Source organism: Orbicella faveolata, unplaced genomic scaffold, assembly GCF_042242905.1.
Source record: "Orbicella faveolata isolate gen_17 unplaced genomic scaffold, um_ofav_v1 contig_48, whole genome shotgun sequence".
Taxonomy (NCBI): Eukaryota; Metazoa; Cnidaria; class Anthozoa; order Scleractinia; family Merulinidae; genus Orbicella; species Orbicella faveolata.
Genome location: NW_028301578.1, coordinates 3,767,501 through 3,790,045, shown reverse-complemented (window position 1 = coordinate 3,790,045; position 22,545 = coordinate 3,767,501). Strand labels below are relative to the sequence as shown.

At 41.2% G+C, this 22,545-nt stretch overlaps 1 protein-coding gene and 1 pseudogene across 1 annotated transcript; one reads left to right on the top strand and one right to left on the bottom strand.

Moving 5' to 3' along the window:
• Positions 1-11,441: 11,441 nt before the first annotated feature.
• LOC149096031 (uncharacterized) lies at positions 11,442-14,159 on the bottom strand (annotated as a pseudogene).
• Positions 14,160-14,934: 775 nt separating this feature from the next.
• Positions 14,935-18,226, top strand: LOC149096030 (G protein-coupled receptor 83-like). The gene has a single exon (XM_089281585.1). The coding sequence runs from the start codon at positions 14,935-14,937 to the stop codon at positions 15,919-15,921; it is 987 nt and encodes a 328-aa protein (XP_089137711.1). The 3' UTR covers positions 15,922-18,226.
• Positions 18,227-22,545: the final 4,319 nt, after the last annotated feature.

The window sequence follows — 22,545 nt, the reverse complement described above, 5'->3', positions numbered from 1 at the left end:
AGGAGAAGAAGAAAATCGTAAGTTTTCATATACCGTTTAATGGCAACTGAATCCTGTACTAGTGCCAAGACTACTGGGAGCTTGAGGACTATATGCCCGAATTTGAAAAACAACAACGAACACTTGCCGGTTGCATCGCTGGGAAATGAACCTGAATGAACAGGACACGCTTGAATGGAACTATGGTTTGCAAAAAACGCAGATTTTGGTCATAAAGAGGGTAAGGGTTTTGGGAAGTGGGCCGCACACCCCCACTCAACTTTTCTGGAAGTACCCCCCCCCCCCCCACCCCGGGCTAATTACCAGGGGCCGAGGGCAAACTCCTACCCCGCGTGCGCCGATCATTAGATTTGGCAAGATTTTCTCATTTCAATATTGATAATGAAAAAGCCATCCATTAATTTTTTGGACTAGTGCAATCTTTTCAGTATGACCGAACGACGACAATCATTGGACCTTTTCAATTTTTATCTACCTTTCCTCGGAAAAATGTAAGGAGTTGCTAATACACGAGGGCGGAGGAAGCAGACATGGACCTGAAAGTCACTTTTCCTTTCCCGTTATCAGCCGTTCGTTTTTCATAGAAACCACAATGGAAGAAAATCAAAAGATGGCACCAAGAAACCTTCCAAAAACCGTCCATATTGAAGCCCGTGCAGATGTTGAGAGGCCGATTTCTCACTTTGTGTTTATAGGAATACTACTCTTCCCATTTTTTCTAACGACACCAGAATTATTGGCCATAAAAATAGTTTGTCTTTGATTTCTCCGCCTCGCGAAACATATTTAAGTAATGGGACATGCACTCTTACTGGTATGGGACTCAAGTGACGGTGTGGACTTTGAACGTAATTGTCTTAGAATGCGATAGGCTTTTTTTTATTAAAGGTGTTATATCGCATCCGGCATACGTCAGTGTTACATCCTCATGCTGTCTGTAAAAATCATAACAGCCCGAAGAAAATACATATTTGAGAACATTTCTACATATATCATGTATAGCGAGCATTAACATATGTAAATTAAAAGTAGTGTTAATACAGACTTATATTCATAACCATCACTGAATAGGACCTAGCAGCAATAAAACAAAAGATGCAATTGAACCCTTTTGCCCGTAGTTCAGCAAACACCACTGGCCGTATTTTTTTTTACAACAGAAAAGGTTTGGTGACAGTTACACTGCGACTTGACGCTGCACTGAGATTGACGAGCTACTGAATCTATTTATAACACTCTTTCTCCATGTCCTTTAGCTTACAAGTTCATTAAAGAAGACTTTCGCTCTCTGGCATTGAGTCGAATTTCAAAATGATCTCACATGGCCTTGAGCATCGTGATATTGAATCCCATGGTCGGAGCTTATCGTTTAAAATCAAGGGCTCCTGCTCAGGGATGGAGGAGCGTATTTTGAATTGGGGGGGTGGGGGGGGGGGCTTACAAGCGAGCGCCATAGGCGCTTACTTGTAGGGGATCTGGAGATATTTGTAACATTATTATTTCAAGTAATTTTGGCTTGAAATTGGGGTGAATAAAGCCCCCTCCCATCTCCCCCGGCTCCGACGTCCCTACTGCATTTGAAACAAGTTGATAATTATACCCCATTAATGACCAAATCGGCTGAAAAACCAGACCCTTTGGGACCGCCCACACTTACATAGCCCATATAAGGGAGTACTTCCCGGGCACCAACGCTTGAGTCCCATACCAGTAAGAGTGCATGTCCCATTACTTAAATATATGTTTCGCGAGGCGGAGAAATCAAAGACAAACTATTTTTATGGCCAATAATTCTGGTGTCGACAGAAAAAATGGGAAGAGTAGTAGTCCTATAAACAAAAAGTGAGAAATCGGCCTCTCAACATCTGCACGCGCTTCAATATGGACGGTTTTTGGAAGGTTTCTTGGTGCCATCTTTTGATTTTCTTCCATTGTGGTTTCTGTGAAAAACGAACGGCTGATAACGGGAAAGGAAAAGTGAATTTTAGGTCCATGTCTGCTTCCTCCGCCCTCGTGTATTAGCAACTCCTTACATTTTTTCGACGAAAGGTAGATAAAAATTGAAAAGGCCCAATGATTGTCGTCGTTCGGTCATACTGAAAAGATTGCACTAGTCCAAAAAATTAATGGATGGCTTTTTCATTATCAATATTGAAATGAGAAAATCTTGCCAAATCTAATGATCGGCGCACGCGGGGTAGGAGTTTCCCCTCGGCTCCTGGTAATTGGCCCAGCGGGGGGGGGGGGGGGGGGTACTTCCAGAAAAGTTGAGTGGGGGTGTGCGGCCCACTTCCCAAAACCCTTACCCTCTTTATGACCAAAATCTGCGTTTTTTGCTACCCTATTTATGACCTGACCAAAAATTCGATAGCCTATTTATGACCGTTGCGGCTGACACAGTTGCCCTAAACATACGTTATGAGGGGCTTTTGTTGAAGGTCTTATTGATAATGATGAAAAAGTAGCTTCTGCTTAGGAACATACCCAACTCAAGACTAGAGGGCTAACACCATACCCAATTTATAACCAAAATGGCCAAAATGGATACCCTTTTTATGACCCAAACGGCTGAAAAACACTACCCTTTGGGGCCTCACATGCAGATACCTGGATAATTGGTCAGGTTACAACTTGTGTGATATTTTGACGAAGCTGGTGCAGCTTTCGTTCTATAACCGGCCCGATAAACGGATCCTGAAGTTTACTGTATGCGCTGTGTAAGATACCAAAAGACAAGCATCAAGCATAAAACAGAAGTAAAGCCCATCATTCATCGCAAAAGATACTTCCATTCAAGCGTGTCCTGTTCATTCAGGTTCATTTCCCAGCGATGCAACCGGCAAGTGTTCGTTGTTGTTTTTCAAATTCGGGCATATAGTCCTCAAGCTCCCAGTAGTCTTGGCAGTAGTACAGGATTCCGTTGCCCTTAAACGGTATATGAAAACTTACGATTTTCTTCTTCTCCTAGTGCTACCTCTGCGGCAGAACTTATTGAAGGGTCAGGACGACGGCCACGGTTAATTTCTGCAGGCCGGCGCCATTATTTACTTTTGGAGTCGCGCAAGTCTTGAGAATTGATCAACTTTAACGCAACCTTCACCTCAAAACTGGATGTAGAGTGTACACAAGTATTAAAGGAAGCTATTTGCCACTACTCAGAAGTTCAACAAACGAACCTGAAGGGAAGAAGATTTATTTTCACCGGGTGCTAGGGTTATGCAAATGAGCTTTGACACGAGCGATAGCTATGTAAACACACTGACTGTGGCAGATTTTAATCTGTTCTCGCGTGCAATCCAATGAGATACCCGCCGGTTTGAACTTATAGAATGGTTTATTAAGGTATGAAATTTACTGTGGTGTGCTTTTTAGGCTTCATTTAGACCCAACTTTTGAGATTTTCCCCGTCAAATTTGGCTAAATTTTAGTAGGTTATCAAAGGCCTCGGAGTAGGGTATCTTCCAGCCTCGCTGGTAAGCTTCGAATTTTTCGAAAAGTTTCCATATTTCGTCAGGCAAAGTAATGAATGTACCTTAAAATTCGCATGAAAACGAATTTCCGTGAGCTGCATTTTAGGCGACGTAGCATGCTTCACAAAATCGGTGAATTTTACCTTTCTGATCACGGTCGGCAACCTCAGTTTGGCCAAAATTCAATTTTGGCTCGTAGCAAAGCAAAAAGAAGGAATTGGAAAATAATAAATTGCTTTTTTATATATATGTGTCAAACCCTTTTCACTGACAAAAAATGAAGGAAAACGATTTTTGGTCCCGAAGTCGAGTGGACCGCTTTTAGCGGGACTGCCACTTAATACTCTTATCATGGCCACCTGCATATGATCCGACAGTCATGACAGGTCGGGCTAATTAGCGCTAACTAAAATTATACTGAACAACCTGGAGTGACAACAACTCGTTTTCTGCTTTATTAGAACCCAGAATTCTGATCTACAAACACTAAGCTGAGGTACTTACTGTATAGAGATTTATTTTCTTTTTTCTTTCTTTTTACACTTATGACCTCGCTTAGCTAAAGTTGGTGATGGAGAGCTGTTTTTCGTTGGCTACAGTGCAGCTACATTCTAAGCATGATAAGTTCTAGGAGATCAGTCACTTGGAATGACATACGAAATCCAACCTCTCCCGTTAGTATTTTGCATGGGATTTCCAGAAACTTAAGGGGCTCAGTCTCGGCATTTTGTGTTATTTTGACCACTTACAAAATTATCTTTAAGGTGAAAGAAAACAGAAAATTGTAGTTTACTGAAACACCAAAGAGATAATAATTTACCACAAAGAAACAAGGATGGTCATGATGGAGAAGATGAACACGGATTGCAAACGACCAACATGAAAATATTTAGGCTAAACTTCTCAATAATGAGAAACCGTGACGTAGCTCCTTTAAAAGAACTTTTCGTTGCTGGGTACGTTATTTTGATTTGCCGCGAAATGAATGTCTGGCGCCTTATGGTGTGTGGTATCAAAGTGATACAGGAAATTGTTTTGAGCATGTCTTGAATCAGTTCTCAATAGTAAACGTTTCAATATTCACTGATTATTCGAGTGATGGCTTCATATTACACTCGAATCAAAACAGTGTGCATAGGCCGCCAGACGCGCGAGGTCAGAAAACAAATATATTATTGTCTGTTATCTTGATCTTAATCTGTTAGAGCAGGATATTTAGCCGATGGGTTGTATAAAAGCTTCTATCTGCTCAAGATATATTCGTTAATGTGAAATGTTCTCACCGCAATCCCTTTGAGGCGCGGGCGGAGAATATCAGCTATTATTAAATTCTCAGCCTCGGATAATGCAATTCTAGCTTTCTGATTGGTTCACTGGATCTCGGTTACCAGCCATTATACCTGCGTTTGACCTTATATGGAAATGAAAGCGGCAAATGTCGCTCGGCATGAGCTTTTTCGCGTGAAGCGAAGTTTCGTCGACAAAAAAAAAAATGGATGAAGAAAAGCACATTCGGTGAGCTATCTACACAGGAAATACGGGAAATTATGGACAATGCCGTCCCAGTAACAACAAAAAAGCCACAAAGTTCGAGATAAGGTTATTTAACGGTACGTATACGTTAAGTCCCTTAAAGGTGCAAAATTAAAATATGACTGACGAGATTTTACGCATTCATGAAGATTATGTGACAAAAACAATGTTTACCTTAACAGAATGGCTTGCTAGCCCTGGTGGCACCAAATTTTCGAAACCGATATAAGAAAAGTCAAAAGAAGAACTGAATGTTCAGTTGAAGTGTTTTTACTCGTCTGCGAGGAAGAAAGATGACACGTATTGCAAAAGTTCATTGATTAAATCCATTAGAGCCGCCGGTTGATCATTTCCTTTGCACGCCGCTGCACAACAAACCGTTTTCCTTTATCTCTGACCAGGCAAATAAATTATTAGAGCATATGCATTTGTAAAAGGCCGCAGCAAAACAGGCATAATTGCCGGCGTAGTCCATAAGAAACCAGTTTCCAATGAGCAGACGAGGAAACTGTTCGACTAAGCAAGCTCGGATCGGCCGAGAGCAAAAATCCCGCACAGCTACAGAGGACGATCTAGTTTCATCTCAGTCTCTTTTTTGGCCGACGACGACGAGAGAATCAACGACAGCTAGCGCCAACAATTCTGTCCTTGCGAAAAACACCTCAAGGAGTTGAGTGTTTTGAGCTGAACCGAAGTAAGCTCGGTTCTTTACCAGCCACGAAAAATCACCAGGGTGGCCTCGGAGATTCTGAAGATGAATCTGACGCTAAGATAGTTTCTGTCCTTGACTCTAAATCTGGCCAACAATGAGCTCCACACATACAGCTCGAAATGCCAAGGCTTTCAAAGCAAGGGAATCCTGAAAGGGGTCTTGTCGAGAATAATTTTGGCACAACGTCTGTGTCACATTGCGATCAAAGTTTTCCGCGGCATTATTACAACGGCAATGTGCAAGTGCACAATTATTCGGCTCTTCTCCATGACTCGTACTTGAACGTTTTTCAAACTTTCTGACCAGGATTATATCTCCTTCATTTGATAGACTTTCCTTGAATTCTACGCGATTGTAATTTCATTCAGTAAATTCGCTTGCTTCGCTTTCAAATTTTTCATTCAACTAATTTTACAAACGGCGCGCATGTCATGTGATTTCCCACTTGTTGTTGTTTTTGTCACATCGACTTCCGGTCGTTTTGTAAAATTAAATCCAGTAAAATTAAGCTATATTTCCAAGAATACAAAAGCACCGAATTTAATAAAACAATTATTCCATTCGCGCTTGTTGGATATGAGATTGGTTATAGCCAACTCATATCCAACGCGCGCTCATGGAATAATTGTTAAATATCGAGGATGTGTGCGTTTCTCTGTGTAAAGCTTGGTTTAAACAGGTGTTCACTTAAAAATCGTTCTGTCATATAGTGTAGAGATGAATACAAAGGTTTTGTAGCTTCGGGTTGTTCAGGAAGGAAAAAACAAACTCTCCGTCGCCATCATTTTTTGTATAAGTTACAATTTTAATATATCGAAATTGCCATGTTAACACTACGGGGACCGTTGACAACGGCCGAACAATAGATTTGCCCAAATTGAATAATTTAGATGCATGGTTAAACTAAGGATTCCGCTAATACTGAAATATACCATTTGTTGGTGTCAGTTTTTACTCGTGGATATGTCTATATCCACGGCATAATGAAGGGGTTTTGCCTGCGAATGAGTCACCTACTCATTTGTAACCGGAGGACATACTGAATTTGAACATTAGTAGGTAATATTTGCACTGGTGTTAGGCCTACTTCACACTAGCGACATAACTGCGTATTCGATTTATGTCGGTAATACGAACATCGACATATAAAGGCATAATGAAAATATCCTTATGTTGTTTTGTTCATGCTGTTTTGTTGCTAATATGTCAAAATGTGAACATGTTCACACTACAAACATAACGAGGTGACGTCCTTCTTATGTCGTTATGTTTGTGCCGTTATGTAGACTTGCTACCAGTCGGCCTACGCATAATTAGTCATCGCCCTCGAGCGAAGCGAGAGACAGATCTTTGAGCGACGAAGTCGCTGATTGAACAATAACTAATGGCGGTTAAAAAGGATAATTTGCATATTGTTAGTTACACGCACTCATCGGGTCTTCTCTGACATTCATTTCTCTTCTGATCTGATTAGCAAATAGTATTTTATCTAAAAACAATGCGTTATCGGCAGGTTACACCAGGGAATTTTAAATTATCTGAAAGGTTCGCAGCTAAAGCTTCTGAACTATGTAAACAGCTACGAATAGCTTTGAGATAACCAGCAAGCAAGATCAATTGTTTCTAAGAACTGCTTGTTTTTTTGTTTTTTTTTAATTTTTGTTTTCGTTTTTGTTTTCTTGTTCTTTAACTTTTGTTTTGTTTTGTTTTTGTTTTTAATTCTTTTTTCGTTTCTTAAAGTTTTGTTTTGTCTTGTTTTTTTGTCTTTGTTTTTCATTGTCGTCTTCGTTTTTTTTTTTTTTTTTCTGTTCAAAAAAAGAATAAAACGCAAACAAAAATTAAAAACAAGAACGAAAACAAAAATGCAAAAGGTTAAGGGAGTGTAGACCATCGATCATGCTTTGCTGGCAGTATCCATGACCTGACCGTTGTGTTTTGCTCGTCAAGCGTAATCAAACATCGGTTACTATAATCTCTACTACTACTTTATTGGTTGTTCACTTGTCTCAGGAGAAGAATATAGCAAGTACAAAGGTCACAAAGATTGCAAGTAAAGTCAAGGATTTTTTCTTCATCTTCTTTTTCTTCTTACTCTTTGGGTTTTAATATTGTGTGAATAGTTCGTTAACTTGTAAGAAGCTGTTGAAAGGTCGTTGTATAAATAAAAGCATATCATTTTCAGAGCTCTCAAGCCTCACGCAAACGAATGTAATCTTATGCTCTTAAAGCGAACTAATTATTTCAAGGAGCCCGCAAGAGTAGCCTTATTTGTGTTGAAAGTCTGGCTACGGCCCTGAACTTCTACTGGCTTCGAAAGCAACGAAGGAATTATTTTCACACTCTACGATGATCGTTTCGTTGTTTGCGTGTTCTGTGTTTTATTGTTTGAGGTTTTCGTGTTTGAGTGTGATATAAACTCGACAAATGTAGACATATTGCATGTGAGCTCCTTTTGGCGAAGGGAAAATATTAGAAGGGACCCAAAAAACAAAAATGAAAACAAAACTTAAAAGAAAAAACAAACACAAACATTAAAAAAATTAAAATGGTTGGTGACCCTTGTGAGCTGCCGTATTAAGAATCATGAAGCATGCTACATTACTTGAATGTTTTGGATGTAAGAGAGCCAGGTAAAAATAATTGCCAACCGGCGGTTTGCGGCACTTTTAACTGAATTCTTAGCGAGGTTGTTAAAAGGTTGTTAAAAGGTTGTTAAGAAGTACACGAACTAGACTTGACGTTTTCAGGAATAGCCCCAGTTTAGTTAGGAAACGATTAATTCGTGTTTGATGTCTAACCTAAAGGAATGCTTCACGGTTCAACTACATGAACGTGATACCGAAAACATCTGGATCATTCTCAACTATGTAAACACAGATATCAAGAGGTTTTAACCTCGGCTATTATATGTAACCACTCTAGCTTGAAATGTGTTACTAGTATACTTTAAGGGTAGTGAATATAGCCAAAAGAATGATGAAATAATAACAGCAAACAGTAACAGCAGTTTGCTTTAGGTGACCACGGTCAGTAAAGGAGAGGTTTTTTGCCGGAATACAAAAACAGCTGTCTTCAACTGACATATTAAAGTATCATGGTAGGTGGATTAACAGTGTTTGGAAATCACGCTCTTCCGCTGGCGCTTTGAAAGAAAAGCACATCAACCTATACATTTTCTGAAAGCTTAATAGTTATAGAATACAATCATTTCTCTTAAATTTTCTAAGAAGCTATTGTCGCAGTGATATCAAAAGAAATACCCAGAACCACGGTTTGGCTTCAAGTGGTTCACTTCCGCACGTGAATTATCGGAGCGGTGCAATTAACATCGGGTGTCGGCGATTTTTCAGATATGGGTTGGGTTTTTTTCTACACCCTTAAAGTTTGATATTTTCAATGCGGATGTTTCCTACTACTAAAGAGGCCATAACTTTGAAGCGGAAGCGAAATTACACAAAGCCCGACACTCTTTTTCGAAGAAGGTATGATTAGCTGTTAAACATCCCCTCTACACTGACAGATGTCAGCATGGGTCAGTTTGCTACAACAATGGTTATGACAACTTGAAATAAACAGATGTCTACAGTTCTGGCGCGGAAACCCGTCGCAGTGAAATCGTCCGAGAAACAACAAACGACTAGGAGCTTTATAAAGGTTTGTATTGTAAGTGCCGTCGATCGGCGACATTGGTATTATGTTCCTCAAGGTTAGGCTTCTTCGTTCTCCAGACATTTTTTGAAACCATGCCTCGTGAAGCCAAAAAGAGGAAATCTCGAGATCCACATCGTCTACATCTATATCTGCGCTTGACTCCTCTCTCGTTGTTGAAGTTTCGGAATCGCGTCCGTTCTCCAGCAACTTCGTGCGACTAGAACTTGTTGTAGTTTGTCCTTCAGCTTCATTGGAGGGACTAGGGTCCTCGAGTTACACTGCGGACACTGCGACTCCCCGGGGGGGGGGGGGCACAGCTATATATGGGCTATATAGGTATATGCCGCTGTGAAGGGTATGGTTTACTTTAGGATAGGGTATATAAATCAGAGTGTTTGGGTCTAGGATAGGGTATAATTTTTCAAAAAACTGACTAGTTGGTTGAAGATTCTATCTAGACTAAGGAAACTAGGAATTGCCACTAAAAAATATATAAAAAAAAAATCAACAAATCGGCAAGTTTAAATTTACGCAAATCAGCCTCAACAGTGTCGATAGCTGGGGGGATTTAGGGAGTTTACTCTAGTATAGGGTAGCAAAATTCAGCTGAACTAGCTCTGCCTATAGGCTAAGGGTTCCAGGGTCCCAGCGGCACATCCCAAGCCAGAAATTCCCAAAGTACCACCCCCCCCCTCCCCTCCATGGGCTGCGACCCACGGTCGCTCAGAGCCAAAGATCTTGTTCTACCAGATTTTGGCCTCTTCGGCTTCTACGAAGACGAAAATGGGCAAGAAGTTTTCTTGCGTTTTCGTCCTAACATAAAGAAAATTTGACAAGAACGAAAGCTAACTTGGTATGAAACAACCAAATCGAGAACCGTTCGCGTATCACTTTACACGTGACAACTGGCGGTGAATTTTAATTAGAGGGCGCCGTAATGGGTTAATGAGATTTCCCTTTATCTTAAAAGTAAAAAAGCTTTTTTTCCCCATTCTTTTTATCTCAGTCTTCTCCATTTGAAAAGCAAAAAAAAAAAAAAAAACCAAACAAAACAAAAAAAACAGAGAGACTTTCGCATTTTTCGTAAAAATCCACCTACCATGATACCTTAAGGACGTTCGCGCCAATTGTTTCTGCGCATCCTTACTGCACGCGCAAATTCACACGCCCCGTCATGCATCGATGGGCCCGATAAGTAATAATATAAACAGTGATAGGGCAATTTCGAGGAAAAGGTTGTTATTCATCGTAGTAGATGCAATAGTAAAGTGTATTATCAGTTGTCTCACGATGTAGTCACTTGAGATGTAGATCGCGACGTTTCGATTGCTTACTGCTAGTCTTCTTCAGGCGATAAAGTCGACTGATTGCACGGAATCATTTATATCACAAAGGTCGGCTGTGATTGGTGCATTTCGATCCTCCTATTGTTCCATTGTTCCGGCGAGTAGCTGTTCCCTCAGTGGTCCGCTGTTGTGCCGTTCTTCTGTTGTTGTGTTTCTTGATCGTGGGTATCCATGCTTCAGGAATTTCAATTCCACTATCCCTGTTGATGTTGTTAGGGTGAAGTCTGATGTGAATAGCTCCCTTGACCCTACGTGTGTACCAGTGAGGATCTCGATCAATAAACTTGACCTCATTCCAGATAGGATAGTGGCCGGTCTCGTGGGTGTGTTCAGAAACGGCGGAGGTCTGGGTACGGGCGAGTCGTATATCCCTGTCGTGTGTTTTGATCCTCTCCTGCATAGATCTCTCTGATACTGATCAGTATGTGCTGGTTTCCTGTAGTCACTGGTGGTAAGGCGGCCATCAGGTTCTCTGTAAACTGACGTGTCGAGAAAGGCGATCTTGTTGTTGTTCTCGATGTCCATGGTGAAACAGATTGATGGTTGTTTACTGTTCAGGTGTTGCAGGAAGACGTCAACTCTATCCCGATCCAGGATGGTGAAAGTATCATCTACGTAGCGTTCTCCAGATCTAAGGCTTGCAAGGTGCAAACTCTATTGCTTGTTCTTCAAATATCTCCATGTAGAGATTAGCAATAACCGCGGTCAGCCAGAGTTGCTGTCGTGCGGTCAGCCAGGCCTGCGTCGTTCTCCATTTTTTTGTAGCGCGGCTTGCACGGCGCCCTCGATCGGTACGTTGGTAAACAGTGACTCTACGTCGAAAGACACCATGATCTCGTGGTCCTGGATCTCTTCACTGGCGATGGTGGAGGCGACGTCAGTTGAGTTCTTCACTGTGAAGCTCGAGTTACCTGCCAGGGGAGATAATACGTTAGCCAAGAAAGCAGACAGATCGTATGCAAAGGTGTTGACACACGACGCAATTGGCCTAAGCGGTGTGTCGACCTTGTGGATCTTCGGGAAACCATAGATTCTAGGTTATCGTTTGTGTCGGAATTTGATCTTATTATAAACCGCCTCTGATATGTGCCCACTCCGTTTCAGGGTTAGCAGCTTCTCAGGTAGCTTCAGGGTCAATTGGTCTGTCGGATTTTTGTAGAGCAGCTGGTGCGGTCCGGAATGAATTAGCGCTGACATTTTTGCGTGGTATTTGTCAGCGTCCAGGATTACGCTGGCGCGACCTTTATCGGCCGCAAGGACGGTGATGGAGTTGTCCTCTTTTAGGCCTTTAAGGGCCTCCTGCTGTTCCTTCGTGATGTTGGGCGTGGGTGGTTGTGACTGTTGAAGGATGGTGTTGACGGATCTCCTGACTGTGTCTGCTCGCTCCGCATCTAGTGGCCTTACTGCTGACTCAATCCTGGCGATGATCTCGGTGGCTGGGACGCTCGCAGGAATCACGGCGAAATTTAGACCCTGAAACGGAGTGGGCACATATCGGAGGCGTTTTATAATAAGATCAGACCCCGACACAAACAACCACCTAGAGTCTATGGTTTGCCGAAGATCCACAAGGTCGACACACCGCTTAGGCCAATTGCGTCGTGTGTCAACACCTTTGCATACGATCTGTCTGCTTTCTTGGCTAACGTATTATCTCCCCTGGCAGGTAACTCGAGCTTCACAGTGAAGAACTCAACTGACGTCGCCTCCACCATCGCCAGTGAAGAGATCCAGGACCACGAGATCATGGTGTCTTTCGACGTAGAGTCACTGTTTACCAACGTACCGATCGAGGGCGCCGTGCAAGCCGCGCTACAAAAAAATGGAGAACGACGCAGGCCTGGCTGACCGCACGACACTTACACCAGTTCAAATCGCGGACCCCTTGGATTTCGTATTAAGATCTACGTACTTCCAGTACAACGGATCGATTTACGAACAACGAGACGGCGCAGCCATGGGGAGCCCTGTATCCGCGGTTATTGCTAATCTCTACATGGAGATATTTGAAGAAGAAGCAATAGAGTTTGCACCTTGCAAGCCTTAGATCTGGAAACGCTACGTAGATAATACTTTCACCATCCTGGATCGGGATAGAGTTGACGTCTTCCTGCAACACCTGAACAGTCAACAACCATCAATCCGTTTCACCTTGGAGATCGAGAACAACAACAAGATCGCCTTTCTCGACACGTCAGTTTACAGAGACCCTGATGGCCGCCTTACCACCAGTGTCTACAGGAAACCAGCACATACTGATCAGTACCTAGCGTATGATTCACACCACCCCTCAGTCAGTAAAGCGCGGTATTGTGAAGTGTCTGTACGACCGGACTAAACGTCTCGTGACCAAACCATCAGCAATCGCTGGAGAGAAGAAACATCTGTCAACTGTACTTGTTTCTAACGGATATCCCTCCTCTTTTGTACAGAACATCGCAAAGGCACGAACAACCCCAAGAAGAGAGCCTGTTGCGGAATTTAAATCCACCGCCGTTTTACCTTATGTCCAAGGAGTTTCGGTGTCTCTCCGCCGCTGCCTAGAACAACGAGGCATTCGCACCGTCTTTAAGTCCGACGCGACACTTCGGTCACACTAAGTGCGACCAAAGGACACCGTCAATCCGGCTAAACAAGATGGTGTTGTCTACAGGATTCCCTGTGAGTGCGGCAAAGTCTACATCGGGGAAACAGGTAGATCTATGCAGGAGAAGATCAAAACACACGACAGGGATATACGACTCGCCCGTACCCAGACCTCCGCCGTTTCTGAATACACCCACGAGACCGGCCACTATCCTATCTGGAATGAGGTCAAGTTTATTGATCGAGATCCTCACTGGTACACACGTAGGGTCAAGGGAGCTATTCACATCAGACTTCACCCTAACAACATCAACAGGGATAGTGGAATTGAAATTCCTGAAGCATGGATACCCACGATCAAGAAACACAACAACAGGAGAACGGCACAACAGCGGACCACTGAGGGAACAGCTACTCGCCGGAACAATGGAACAATAGGAGGATCGAAATGCACCATTCACAGCCGACCTTTGTGATATAAATGATACCGTGCAATCAGTCGACCTTATCGCCTGAAGAAGACTAGCAGTAAGCAGTCGAAACATCGCGATGTACATCTCAAGTGACTATATCGTGAGACAAACGATAATACACTTTATTAATGATAGGGAAGATGGTCATTGCTATAGCTTTGCCTGGATATTTAACGATCTTGAACGTTCGGTGACCCCATTTGTCTTGTGGTGGATCAGTTTCTCTACCGATTTTCCACGTTTGGCGAAAACATGAAGAAAATCTATCAATTAGAAGTTTGAATTTTTTGCAAAATGCACCATTGAATTCCGTTATTTTAAGCTATTCATTTATCTGTGCGGCGGTTTCAAACGCCTCCGGGAAAGGGAAATCAGTGGCTACTTCCATATCTACGAATTAATGACAGGTCCACTTTGATTTTAGTTTATTGATCAGTCGTGGCAGAGTTTGGATCAAGAACAGTACTGTTAGCTGCGCTTCAGTCTCGTTATTCGAAATAATTTGTAACATTTCCGTCGCAGCCCGTTAAAAGGCCTTTCATCACACTTCACATCTCTTTACTTAGCATAGACTTTCAAAAGACAGTGAATTATATTCAGATGAAACGTACTGGAACATTTAAAGAGCTTGCGAGACCTAGTGATTGGTGAATGTTTAACTACTTGGCTGTGATACTGAAGGAGGTATTTGCTCTCAAAAACTACAGAAAATCTCAGTGGTAAATGTTCTAATGAACCAAAGTACTCTGTAAAATATTAATTAAAACCTTCTCAAATAAAAACGTATTTAATACATCGGTTCAACTTACTGCTAATCATGTCATGTACTTCCAATATTCAGAAATGATATCTTTGTAGCTTGATAAGAAACTGGTGCCTTTTGCTAATTAGGCTAACATCGTAAACAATATTTCAAGGAAGCGAGCGGAAATGAAACGAGGGTCCTGTGGTAAGAGGGTGAATAACCACCCCCTCCCACCATCCCCCTCCACCCGTGTCGAAGACAATAGTAAACATCCACCACCACTGGGATCAAGTAAATACTCGCAACATTTCAAAACCACCGTAAAAATTACGTTTTGTGTTTTCGACCTTAAAACGTTTAGTTTTAAGAAGTTCCTTCACTTTGAAAACATTTTTTGTTTTGTTTTAATTCACAGAACATGACAGACCATGATACCATCGTACTGTCTCTGACCGTACTTTATGCGATAACAATGCTCGTAGCTTTGGTTGGTAACACACTGCTGATCTACATGGTGTGGAAGAAACCAGGAACAAGAAATCTGACAAGTTTCATGTTTGTTAACATGGCGGTGGCTGATTTGATGGTTGTTGTGTTTCAGATGCCTGTCAGCATTACTCACTTTTATGTCTCTGGAAGCTCTGAGTTTCTTCAGGTTTTTACCTGCAGGTTTCTCTACTATGCTGTTTATGTCTCGACGATCGCCTCCATTTTCTGCCTTACTGTAATAGCATTTGATCGATACTTTGCTGTTGTGCACCCTTTCCGGCGGAGCATTTGGTTCAGGAAGCCTAAGATCATTACGCCAATTATTTGGATCTCATCCATAGCCTTGATGTCAATCGTACCAGTTGCTTCCAAGCTAATCCAAGGCAAGTGTCGAATTGAGGAATCTCTAATTTTGCCCTTCTATGCTTACTTTTTTGCTGTCGGCTTCCTCCTGCCCCTCGCTGTCATCTCAGTTCTGTACACCCAAGTTGCTCGAAAACTGTGGTTCCATGAAGTGCCTGTGAATCATAACGTAAGTGAAAATCAACGAGAACAGGAAATCCCCAAGAAGAAAGTCATCCGAATGCTCATCATTGTTGTGGTGGTGTTTGCACTATGCTGGCTTCCAGTGCACGTCTATCAGATGGACGAAGGTGTGAGCTTCGGCGTGAGTGGGCGTGGGGCGATGTGGGATCCTTATGTAATTATCTACATTTGCTACTGGTTCAGCCAGGCTAACAGCGCCATAAACCCTTGGTTGTATATTGGTCTGAACGGAAAGATGAAAGCAGCTTTTAAAAACATGATCCTATGCCGCCACGAGGAAATCACTGGTCGAGGACAAGTGACCTTAACCACCACCAGAAGAAGCAGAGGGAGTTCCACACTGAAATCCATGTTGGAAGCCAGAGTGTAAATAACAGTTCGTTCTTCACTCCAAAGGAGTTGCACAAAGAACGCTTTGCTAAAAGCCAAAATCTAAAAAAATAGTTTGTTTTTCAACCCAAGCGAGTTCTACAAAGAACTAAACGCTGGAAACGAAAATGTAAGTTATATAGTTCGTCCTTCATGGAAAGTGGGTTCTTCCAAGTACTCCTAGGTGGAAGCTTAAGTGTAAATACCAGTGCCCGTTTGTTCTTGACGAATTTGCTTTCGTCTTACTTCATTTCTAATAACGCTCCTTACCATAAATACTCACTGTGATTGGGTGCTATTAAGTTTATGTTGAATTTGTCGATAGCAGTATCTTACAAAGTCTCGCGCTAAAACAAGTGCGGTACACACCTGACATGGCATGTACTCTCATTCGTTTACAGCTGTTCATTACCAGTAGTTTAACCAGTGTCATTTGCAAGAGATTAGCTTCTTAGTTGAAAAACGTTTCAACAAGGAGGGATGCTCCAGGAGCGCTTCCCAGCGAAGCATTTCACTATCCTAACTAGACGCTCTAAGCTCGTTTACTCGGGCTTCGTACCACAGTATCAAATCGTACTTTACGAAAACGCGTATTGGACACAATGAAAGGAAATTAAAGAATCAGGATTTTTTAGCACAAGAGGTCCGCTTAGATATTTACTATTCAAGTTGCTTCGTTGAGTGTGTCCTCCTCATCCTATCGAAAGTTTTGAGTTTAAATCATTTTGATTCAAGAATGAAGCACAGCTGTCTACGCATTGATGGAGAAGTTGTTTGCAAAAAAAATTTCGAGGTCTTTTTACAACTTATGGCGATTACTTTGTACATGCTAGCAGAAATTGTACGAAGTTTGTTTACTTGTCGTGACGATCCGAGTAAATTGTGTAGCTGAACATCTTTGCCGTGTTGCGATCTTAAACCCTTTTCAAGAGTCATATCTCCTTTGGAGAACGGATAATCCCTTTCGACAGAGCCAAAACGAATCACGATAAACTCCTTTGCGAAAACAACAGTCCTGTGACTAGGCTTAAATTGCATTGCACATAATTTGCATAAACTTTCAAGTTGTGTATTTTGCGGATAACTTCCAAGAATTTGCGACCCTTAACGCAGTTTATGAAGAAATATTCAAGCTACATATTTTTATTGAATCAAGGCAGGAGTATGAAAAAGACTCTCATTTATAAGGGACTGCCTATTTTTTTGCCAGTGTTTTCGTAGATTGAACTCATACCGCAATCGGCTCAGTTGTTATCTCACGAGAACGCTTTGAGCGTGAACTTTGCTTACCTGGCTGGCTTTCAAGCAATATAATTCGTGGACCGACCCTTTCTGAAAACGATCGACATCTTTGTATGTGTGATGAACGTATAAGGCGCGATTCTTGTCAAAACTTTCTTCGCAAAACACCGCATTCTGTCACGAAGAGCGAGCAATGCCGCGTTTCTCGTCCCCAGTTTTTATGGTCTACGCATGGAACACCTGGGACCATGACCCTCTTTTGGCGACCAAAACGCTTGCATTTTATGACTCGGGCTTTGCTACGGAAGCCCGAGTAATAACAGATAGAGAGATATTACTCAGCGGGCAACTACTGCGGTAAAAACCTCGCGGAACTTTGTCATCCAATCAGAAATAAAGCTAAAACCAAGCATGACACGCTCGCACACCTTTTCCCGCCTTTTAAGTCGGCTACGTGTCTTGGCTTTGAGCGTTAATTGGTTCACTGGAGTGACTACTTTAGTTTTGTTGTTTTACGACTTTCGAAGAAAAACTACAAATAGTCTTAGTAAATGTGTCATCTAGCTTGTCTACAAAAGCTTTCGTTTTAGTTAAATGTCAAATAAAATACTAGAATAGTCAGTACAAGTAAATGCCTAATTTTGTAATTAACAGGTGACGGTTTTGCATATCTGATCTTGATTAGCATAGATTTTTACGATTTTATTTCTCCGCTTGCTCCTAAATTTTGGTGTCGATCGAAAATGTAAATCAAAGAATCAAGACAGTGTTTGACCACATTTCCAAAGGCCTCGAAGTTCGTCAAAAAGACTCCGCTATGCGTCTATTTTAACTCTCTTTTGGTGTTTGGATAGGTGGTCAAATACGGTCGTTTTTGCCTGATATATTACATATTGTTTATAGGTTGTGATGACATGACGTGCATAACGGATTAAAAATAAAGACATGGTTTATCCCTACGATAACCACCAACGTTTCTGATTCCAACTGCGACTGTGCTTACGTGGGCTCATGCAGTTTTAACATGTGTTGATAATGGATATTAAAAGAAGTAAATAAATGGCTATCGTTTCCTCCGAATTTACTGTGTGTAGCCTCGCGTGTTCCAGGAGGCGTTTCACATGCATTCTGCTAAGCGAGCTGCAAACGCCTCCGTGTTCTGAAGGTGATATGGAAATATGACTTATAGAAGGTTTGCTAGCTTCCGATGCTGAAAGAAATCTCGAAAGACATCCACATTAAATTTTTCGCAGACCAAGTCACAGCTGTGGATGTCTTGTAATCGAAAACCGCCATTTTCAGTGCCGAACAACTCATTTTTGGAATCTCTACGGCTGAACGGAACATTATTGCCGGTTCTGACATATTCGAATTCGATCTTAACTTTCCGGAATTGAACTTAACTTCACCACTTTCTTTCTTAGATACATACGGTATCTCAAGTTGTGCATGAAGTACATCGGTGCATCACTGGCCAACAAAATGCTTGTTGACAGATGTTATTTTATCGTTTAGCGCCACGAGAGCTAAGAAGTGAAACCTACGAAGAAAAGAGTTAAATAATTCGAAAGAAAGCAATTTCTTGTTACTGAAAACTTGTGTAAAGCTTGAATAATCGAATTTCACTCGCTGTATTTTCTAAATCAAAAAGGATCCATACGCCACGACTCTTCCAAAATAGCAACTTACAAATCCAATGTACTGTATGTATCTATTTTGTAGACAACGTGATAAACACGATTTGGTCATGCTCAACTTCTTTGAACGTTTTTAATTTAATTGGCCTACTGATGATTTGCCTCAGACATTGCCAATACGAATATCAATGTCCAAGCTCATGACAGTTAGAGCTTTCTCTTCACCTCGTGCTTAGGTGACAGGTGTAACTTGTATTTGCTTCGAGTGTCCATTCCTGGGTTCTCAGTAAATGCAAGGCCATGCAAAAGGGAAAAAATTAAAAATAACAAAAACATCAAAAATAATCAGCCATAAATGATTGAACAATAACATCCAAGAGTAAACTAGAGTAGTAAATTTCTGTTTGAGATAACAACTCAAGACAGGCAATGATCATGATTATCATAGCGAAAATTCACTGTAAATGTATGAGATGGTATCCGATCCAGGATCCAAAAATTCTGAACATCGGCCAATTAACAAACGGATGACATACCCTCTACAAAAACAAATTAACAAGAAAACATTAAGATATAAAGGGAACAAAGCAAGCCATAAAAGTATGCACTTATCGTGATAAAAGAGGATAGAAACCGGTAAAAATCACACCATCAACTCGCGCGAACATCTGACAAATCAAACAAAAGGCCCCAACTTCAAGTCAGACTTTGACCGTTAAAACGGTGGGGCCCGCCCATTTTCTTAAAGTGCTACTCTCGAACTAAAGGTTCACGTAAAAATAATTCACGATACGGTACGGTGAAGGTGGCTGATCCTTGTTTCCCCGCAAACGACCAAAAAAATATCCATATCAAGCGAGTGTGATAAACAAACGTTTTGAACATAGCATGATTTCTATTGACTAGTTCTGATGTAAAAAAAAAAAAAAAAAGAAAAAAGCTCACCCGCAATTGAGAATTGGTAAATGTCTGGCCTAGACTTCACACTAGAAGCTCCTAGAAAATTTTCGTTTCATTCTCATAATGAGAAATCGGTCGAGACTGGCAACCTACTATCAACTTGCGACAAAAAATGTGTCGGCCATTGTTCCAACTGAGACGACATATGACTAATCCCTCTACTACATTAGACACCTACAAACTGCAAACATCAAAAGCTCAGAAACTTGACGTTCGTCCGTTGGAGAGAAAATCCGAGCCCGCAACCCGCCCCAAACTCTCTCTTCCGATCGTTCTCTGTCAATTCTTGTTGCATGCTAATCTGACCAAATTTCGTCTTGCGTTCCCTATGTCTCACCCAAGCGAGAATATTCGAGATTTTCGTGAGTGGTTCAGATTTTGTACTTCCCCACCCTCGAAGATTTTATTTGCATGGACGAATGACGTCCAACAGTGATTTGTGGCAAAGAACCAACCAGATGCCTGATGATGCTAAAATCTTGAAGAGACGTTGGAGATGGATAGGCCGCATTCTCCGCAAACCCCTAACCAGCATTACGAGGCAAGCTCTGTCCCGGAACCCTTAGAGCAAGAGGAAGTGTGGACGACCACGGAACTCGCGGTGTTAGAAAATTGAATCAGACATCAGGAGACTGAGGGCTGAGCTGCAGTCAGCTCGAGAAGAACGCCCAGGACAGAGACCTCTGGAGAACTCTTGTAGGTGGCCCATGCCCCTGGAGGGTGTGACGCAAGCCAGGCGTGCGTCTATTTTCAAAGCAAGCAGCGTGAAGGTCAAGACAAAAGTGGTGGCTTTTGGCAATTAAGGAATTAAAAGTGAATGATGGTGATAGTCGATGACAGTGCATGATAGTTGGCGGCGGTTGTCACGCCGTTTGACCAGGACTTAAAAACACTTAAATTAATCGCACCAATTTCTTGTCCAACTCCAGTCGTATGCGTGACTCTCGTAGACGTTCTTCACGTGCTCTTATGCCCCGTTCCTCTTTAATCAATTCTCATCCGGTTAGAAGGTAAACCAACCCACCATTGACTCTCGTATACGACTGTACAAGTATGGAGTTTCTTCTTGTTTTGTTTGCACTGTTTCATCTGGAGTATCCTTACTGTATCCTTTATGTCTGACCAAAGCATTACTACATCCAATGCAAGAGTAAAGTACTCCAAGATTTTAATGATTCAAGTTTATGTAATTTATTTGAAAGAATCCTACTCTCAAAATTTCGTGAATAATGACTCAAGATTAACCAAGATTTTTGTTTGTTTTTGTTTTGTTTTGTTTTGTTTTTTGGTTTTGTTTATTTGTTTTTTTTTGAGAAATGCAAATCTGACGGACCTGATAATCTTCGGAGGAGGTCTAAGCGGAATATAGTGTTTCTAACAAATTCATCAATAAAGTGCGCCGTTTGTGACTATTCTTCAGAATTAGTTCCAGCAGCGCTGGTTTCATAACTTTTGAACGAAGCCAAATTCATAAATAATTCCTGCTATTTTTACAAAACAAAACGTTCTCTAAATACAATAGAAGATTTAATTCAAATTTCTGTTTTTACTTTGACAAATGATGTGTATAATTTATGCTACGTAATTTCGATCAGGGTGTAAGTCAAACTAAAGCAGTGCAGAAAATGAATGCTCATCAGTGAAATTAAATCGTGACCTTGTTAAGGCGAAACAATGAACAAGATAGCAATTGGGTTATTCATTCTTCTAGTGATATTTACGCCGGCAGATTTCTCGCCGTACTGAGGTCTGTGCAATAGATTTGGGAACTTTGACATTCACATTAAGGGTAAGAATTTTCATTTTACTTCTTTTTTTTTTTCCTTTAAACAGCCTGAAGGGGAACAACATTAAAATTTGCTAGAGGGGACGTTTCTGGAAGATAGAGCTTTAAATACAGAACTTTATGTCGGATCCACTTTCTAGCATATTCTAGCCTAACAACGATTTGTGAGTGGAAAAAAAATTCAATGGACTGAAAAATATTTGTTGGCGAATTTAGTCAAATTCTAATTTCCGTTGTTTTAATAACTTCTTTGCTGGAAAAAAATTCTGTCTTGGCTTGAAATATTCAAACTACGATTTCCAATATTTCAACAACTAAATTAAACGAAAAATAAACGTGTATGCACACAATCGTTGGAGTACTCGATACAAATATACATGCAGAGCGAAATACGAATTACGAATAAGATTGAGAGTAATGGACAATTCTATCAGACAGTTTTAAATTAGTTAAGAAACTTTCACAAATTGGTTCAAAACTATATAAATTTCTAAATTCTAAGCAAACATATACAAAATACTAGTATAGAAATTTGGTAAATGTAATGAATGTTGTTTAGGTTTTCAACGTAACTGGATGGAACAAAAAACTTCAACCTAGACAAAACTGGAGTCAACACACTGTTAGGTGGTAAATCACAACAACGAGATAATTTGCAACATGGGTGAATAAGTTCTCAACGGAGTTTACGTTAGAACTACTCTTGCTTGTTATAAACTAGTCATGTTTTAGCGGCCTAAATTGGTTAGCTGGTTGTAGTTGTCACTCAAGAGATAATCAACATTCTTGTTTTGCTCAAAACCCATTCACAAAACAAATTAGGTTTCAGAGTCTGTTTCTTACTCACGCTGGTTTTCACACTAATATTTACAAAACAAGCTGACATATAACAAATACTATTATTTGGATAGTTCATTTGGCAGGGACATTTTAGTACAGACCGTTAAGGGGGGTTGATACTGAATATAGTGGCATCTATACATCTGACTGTTTTCCATAA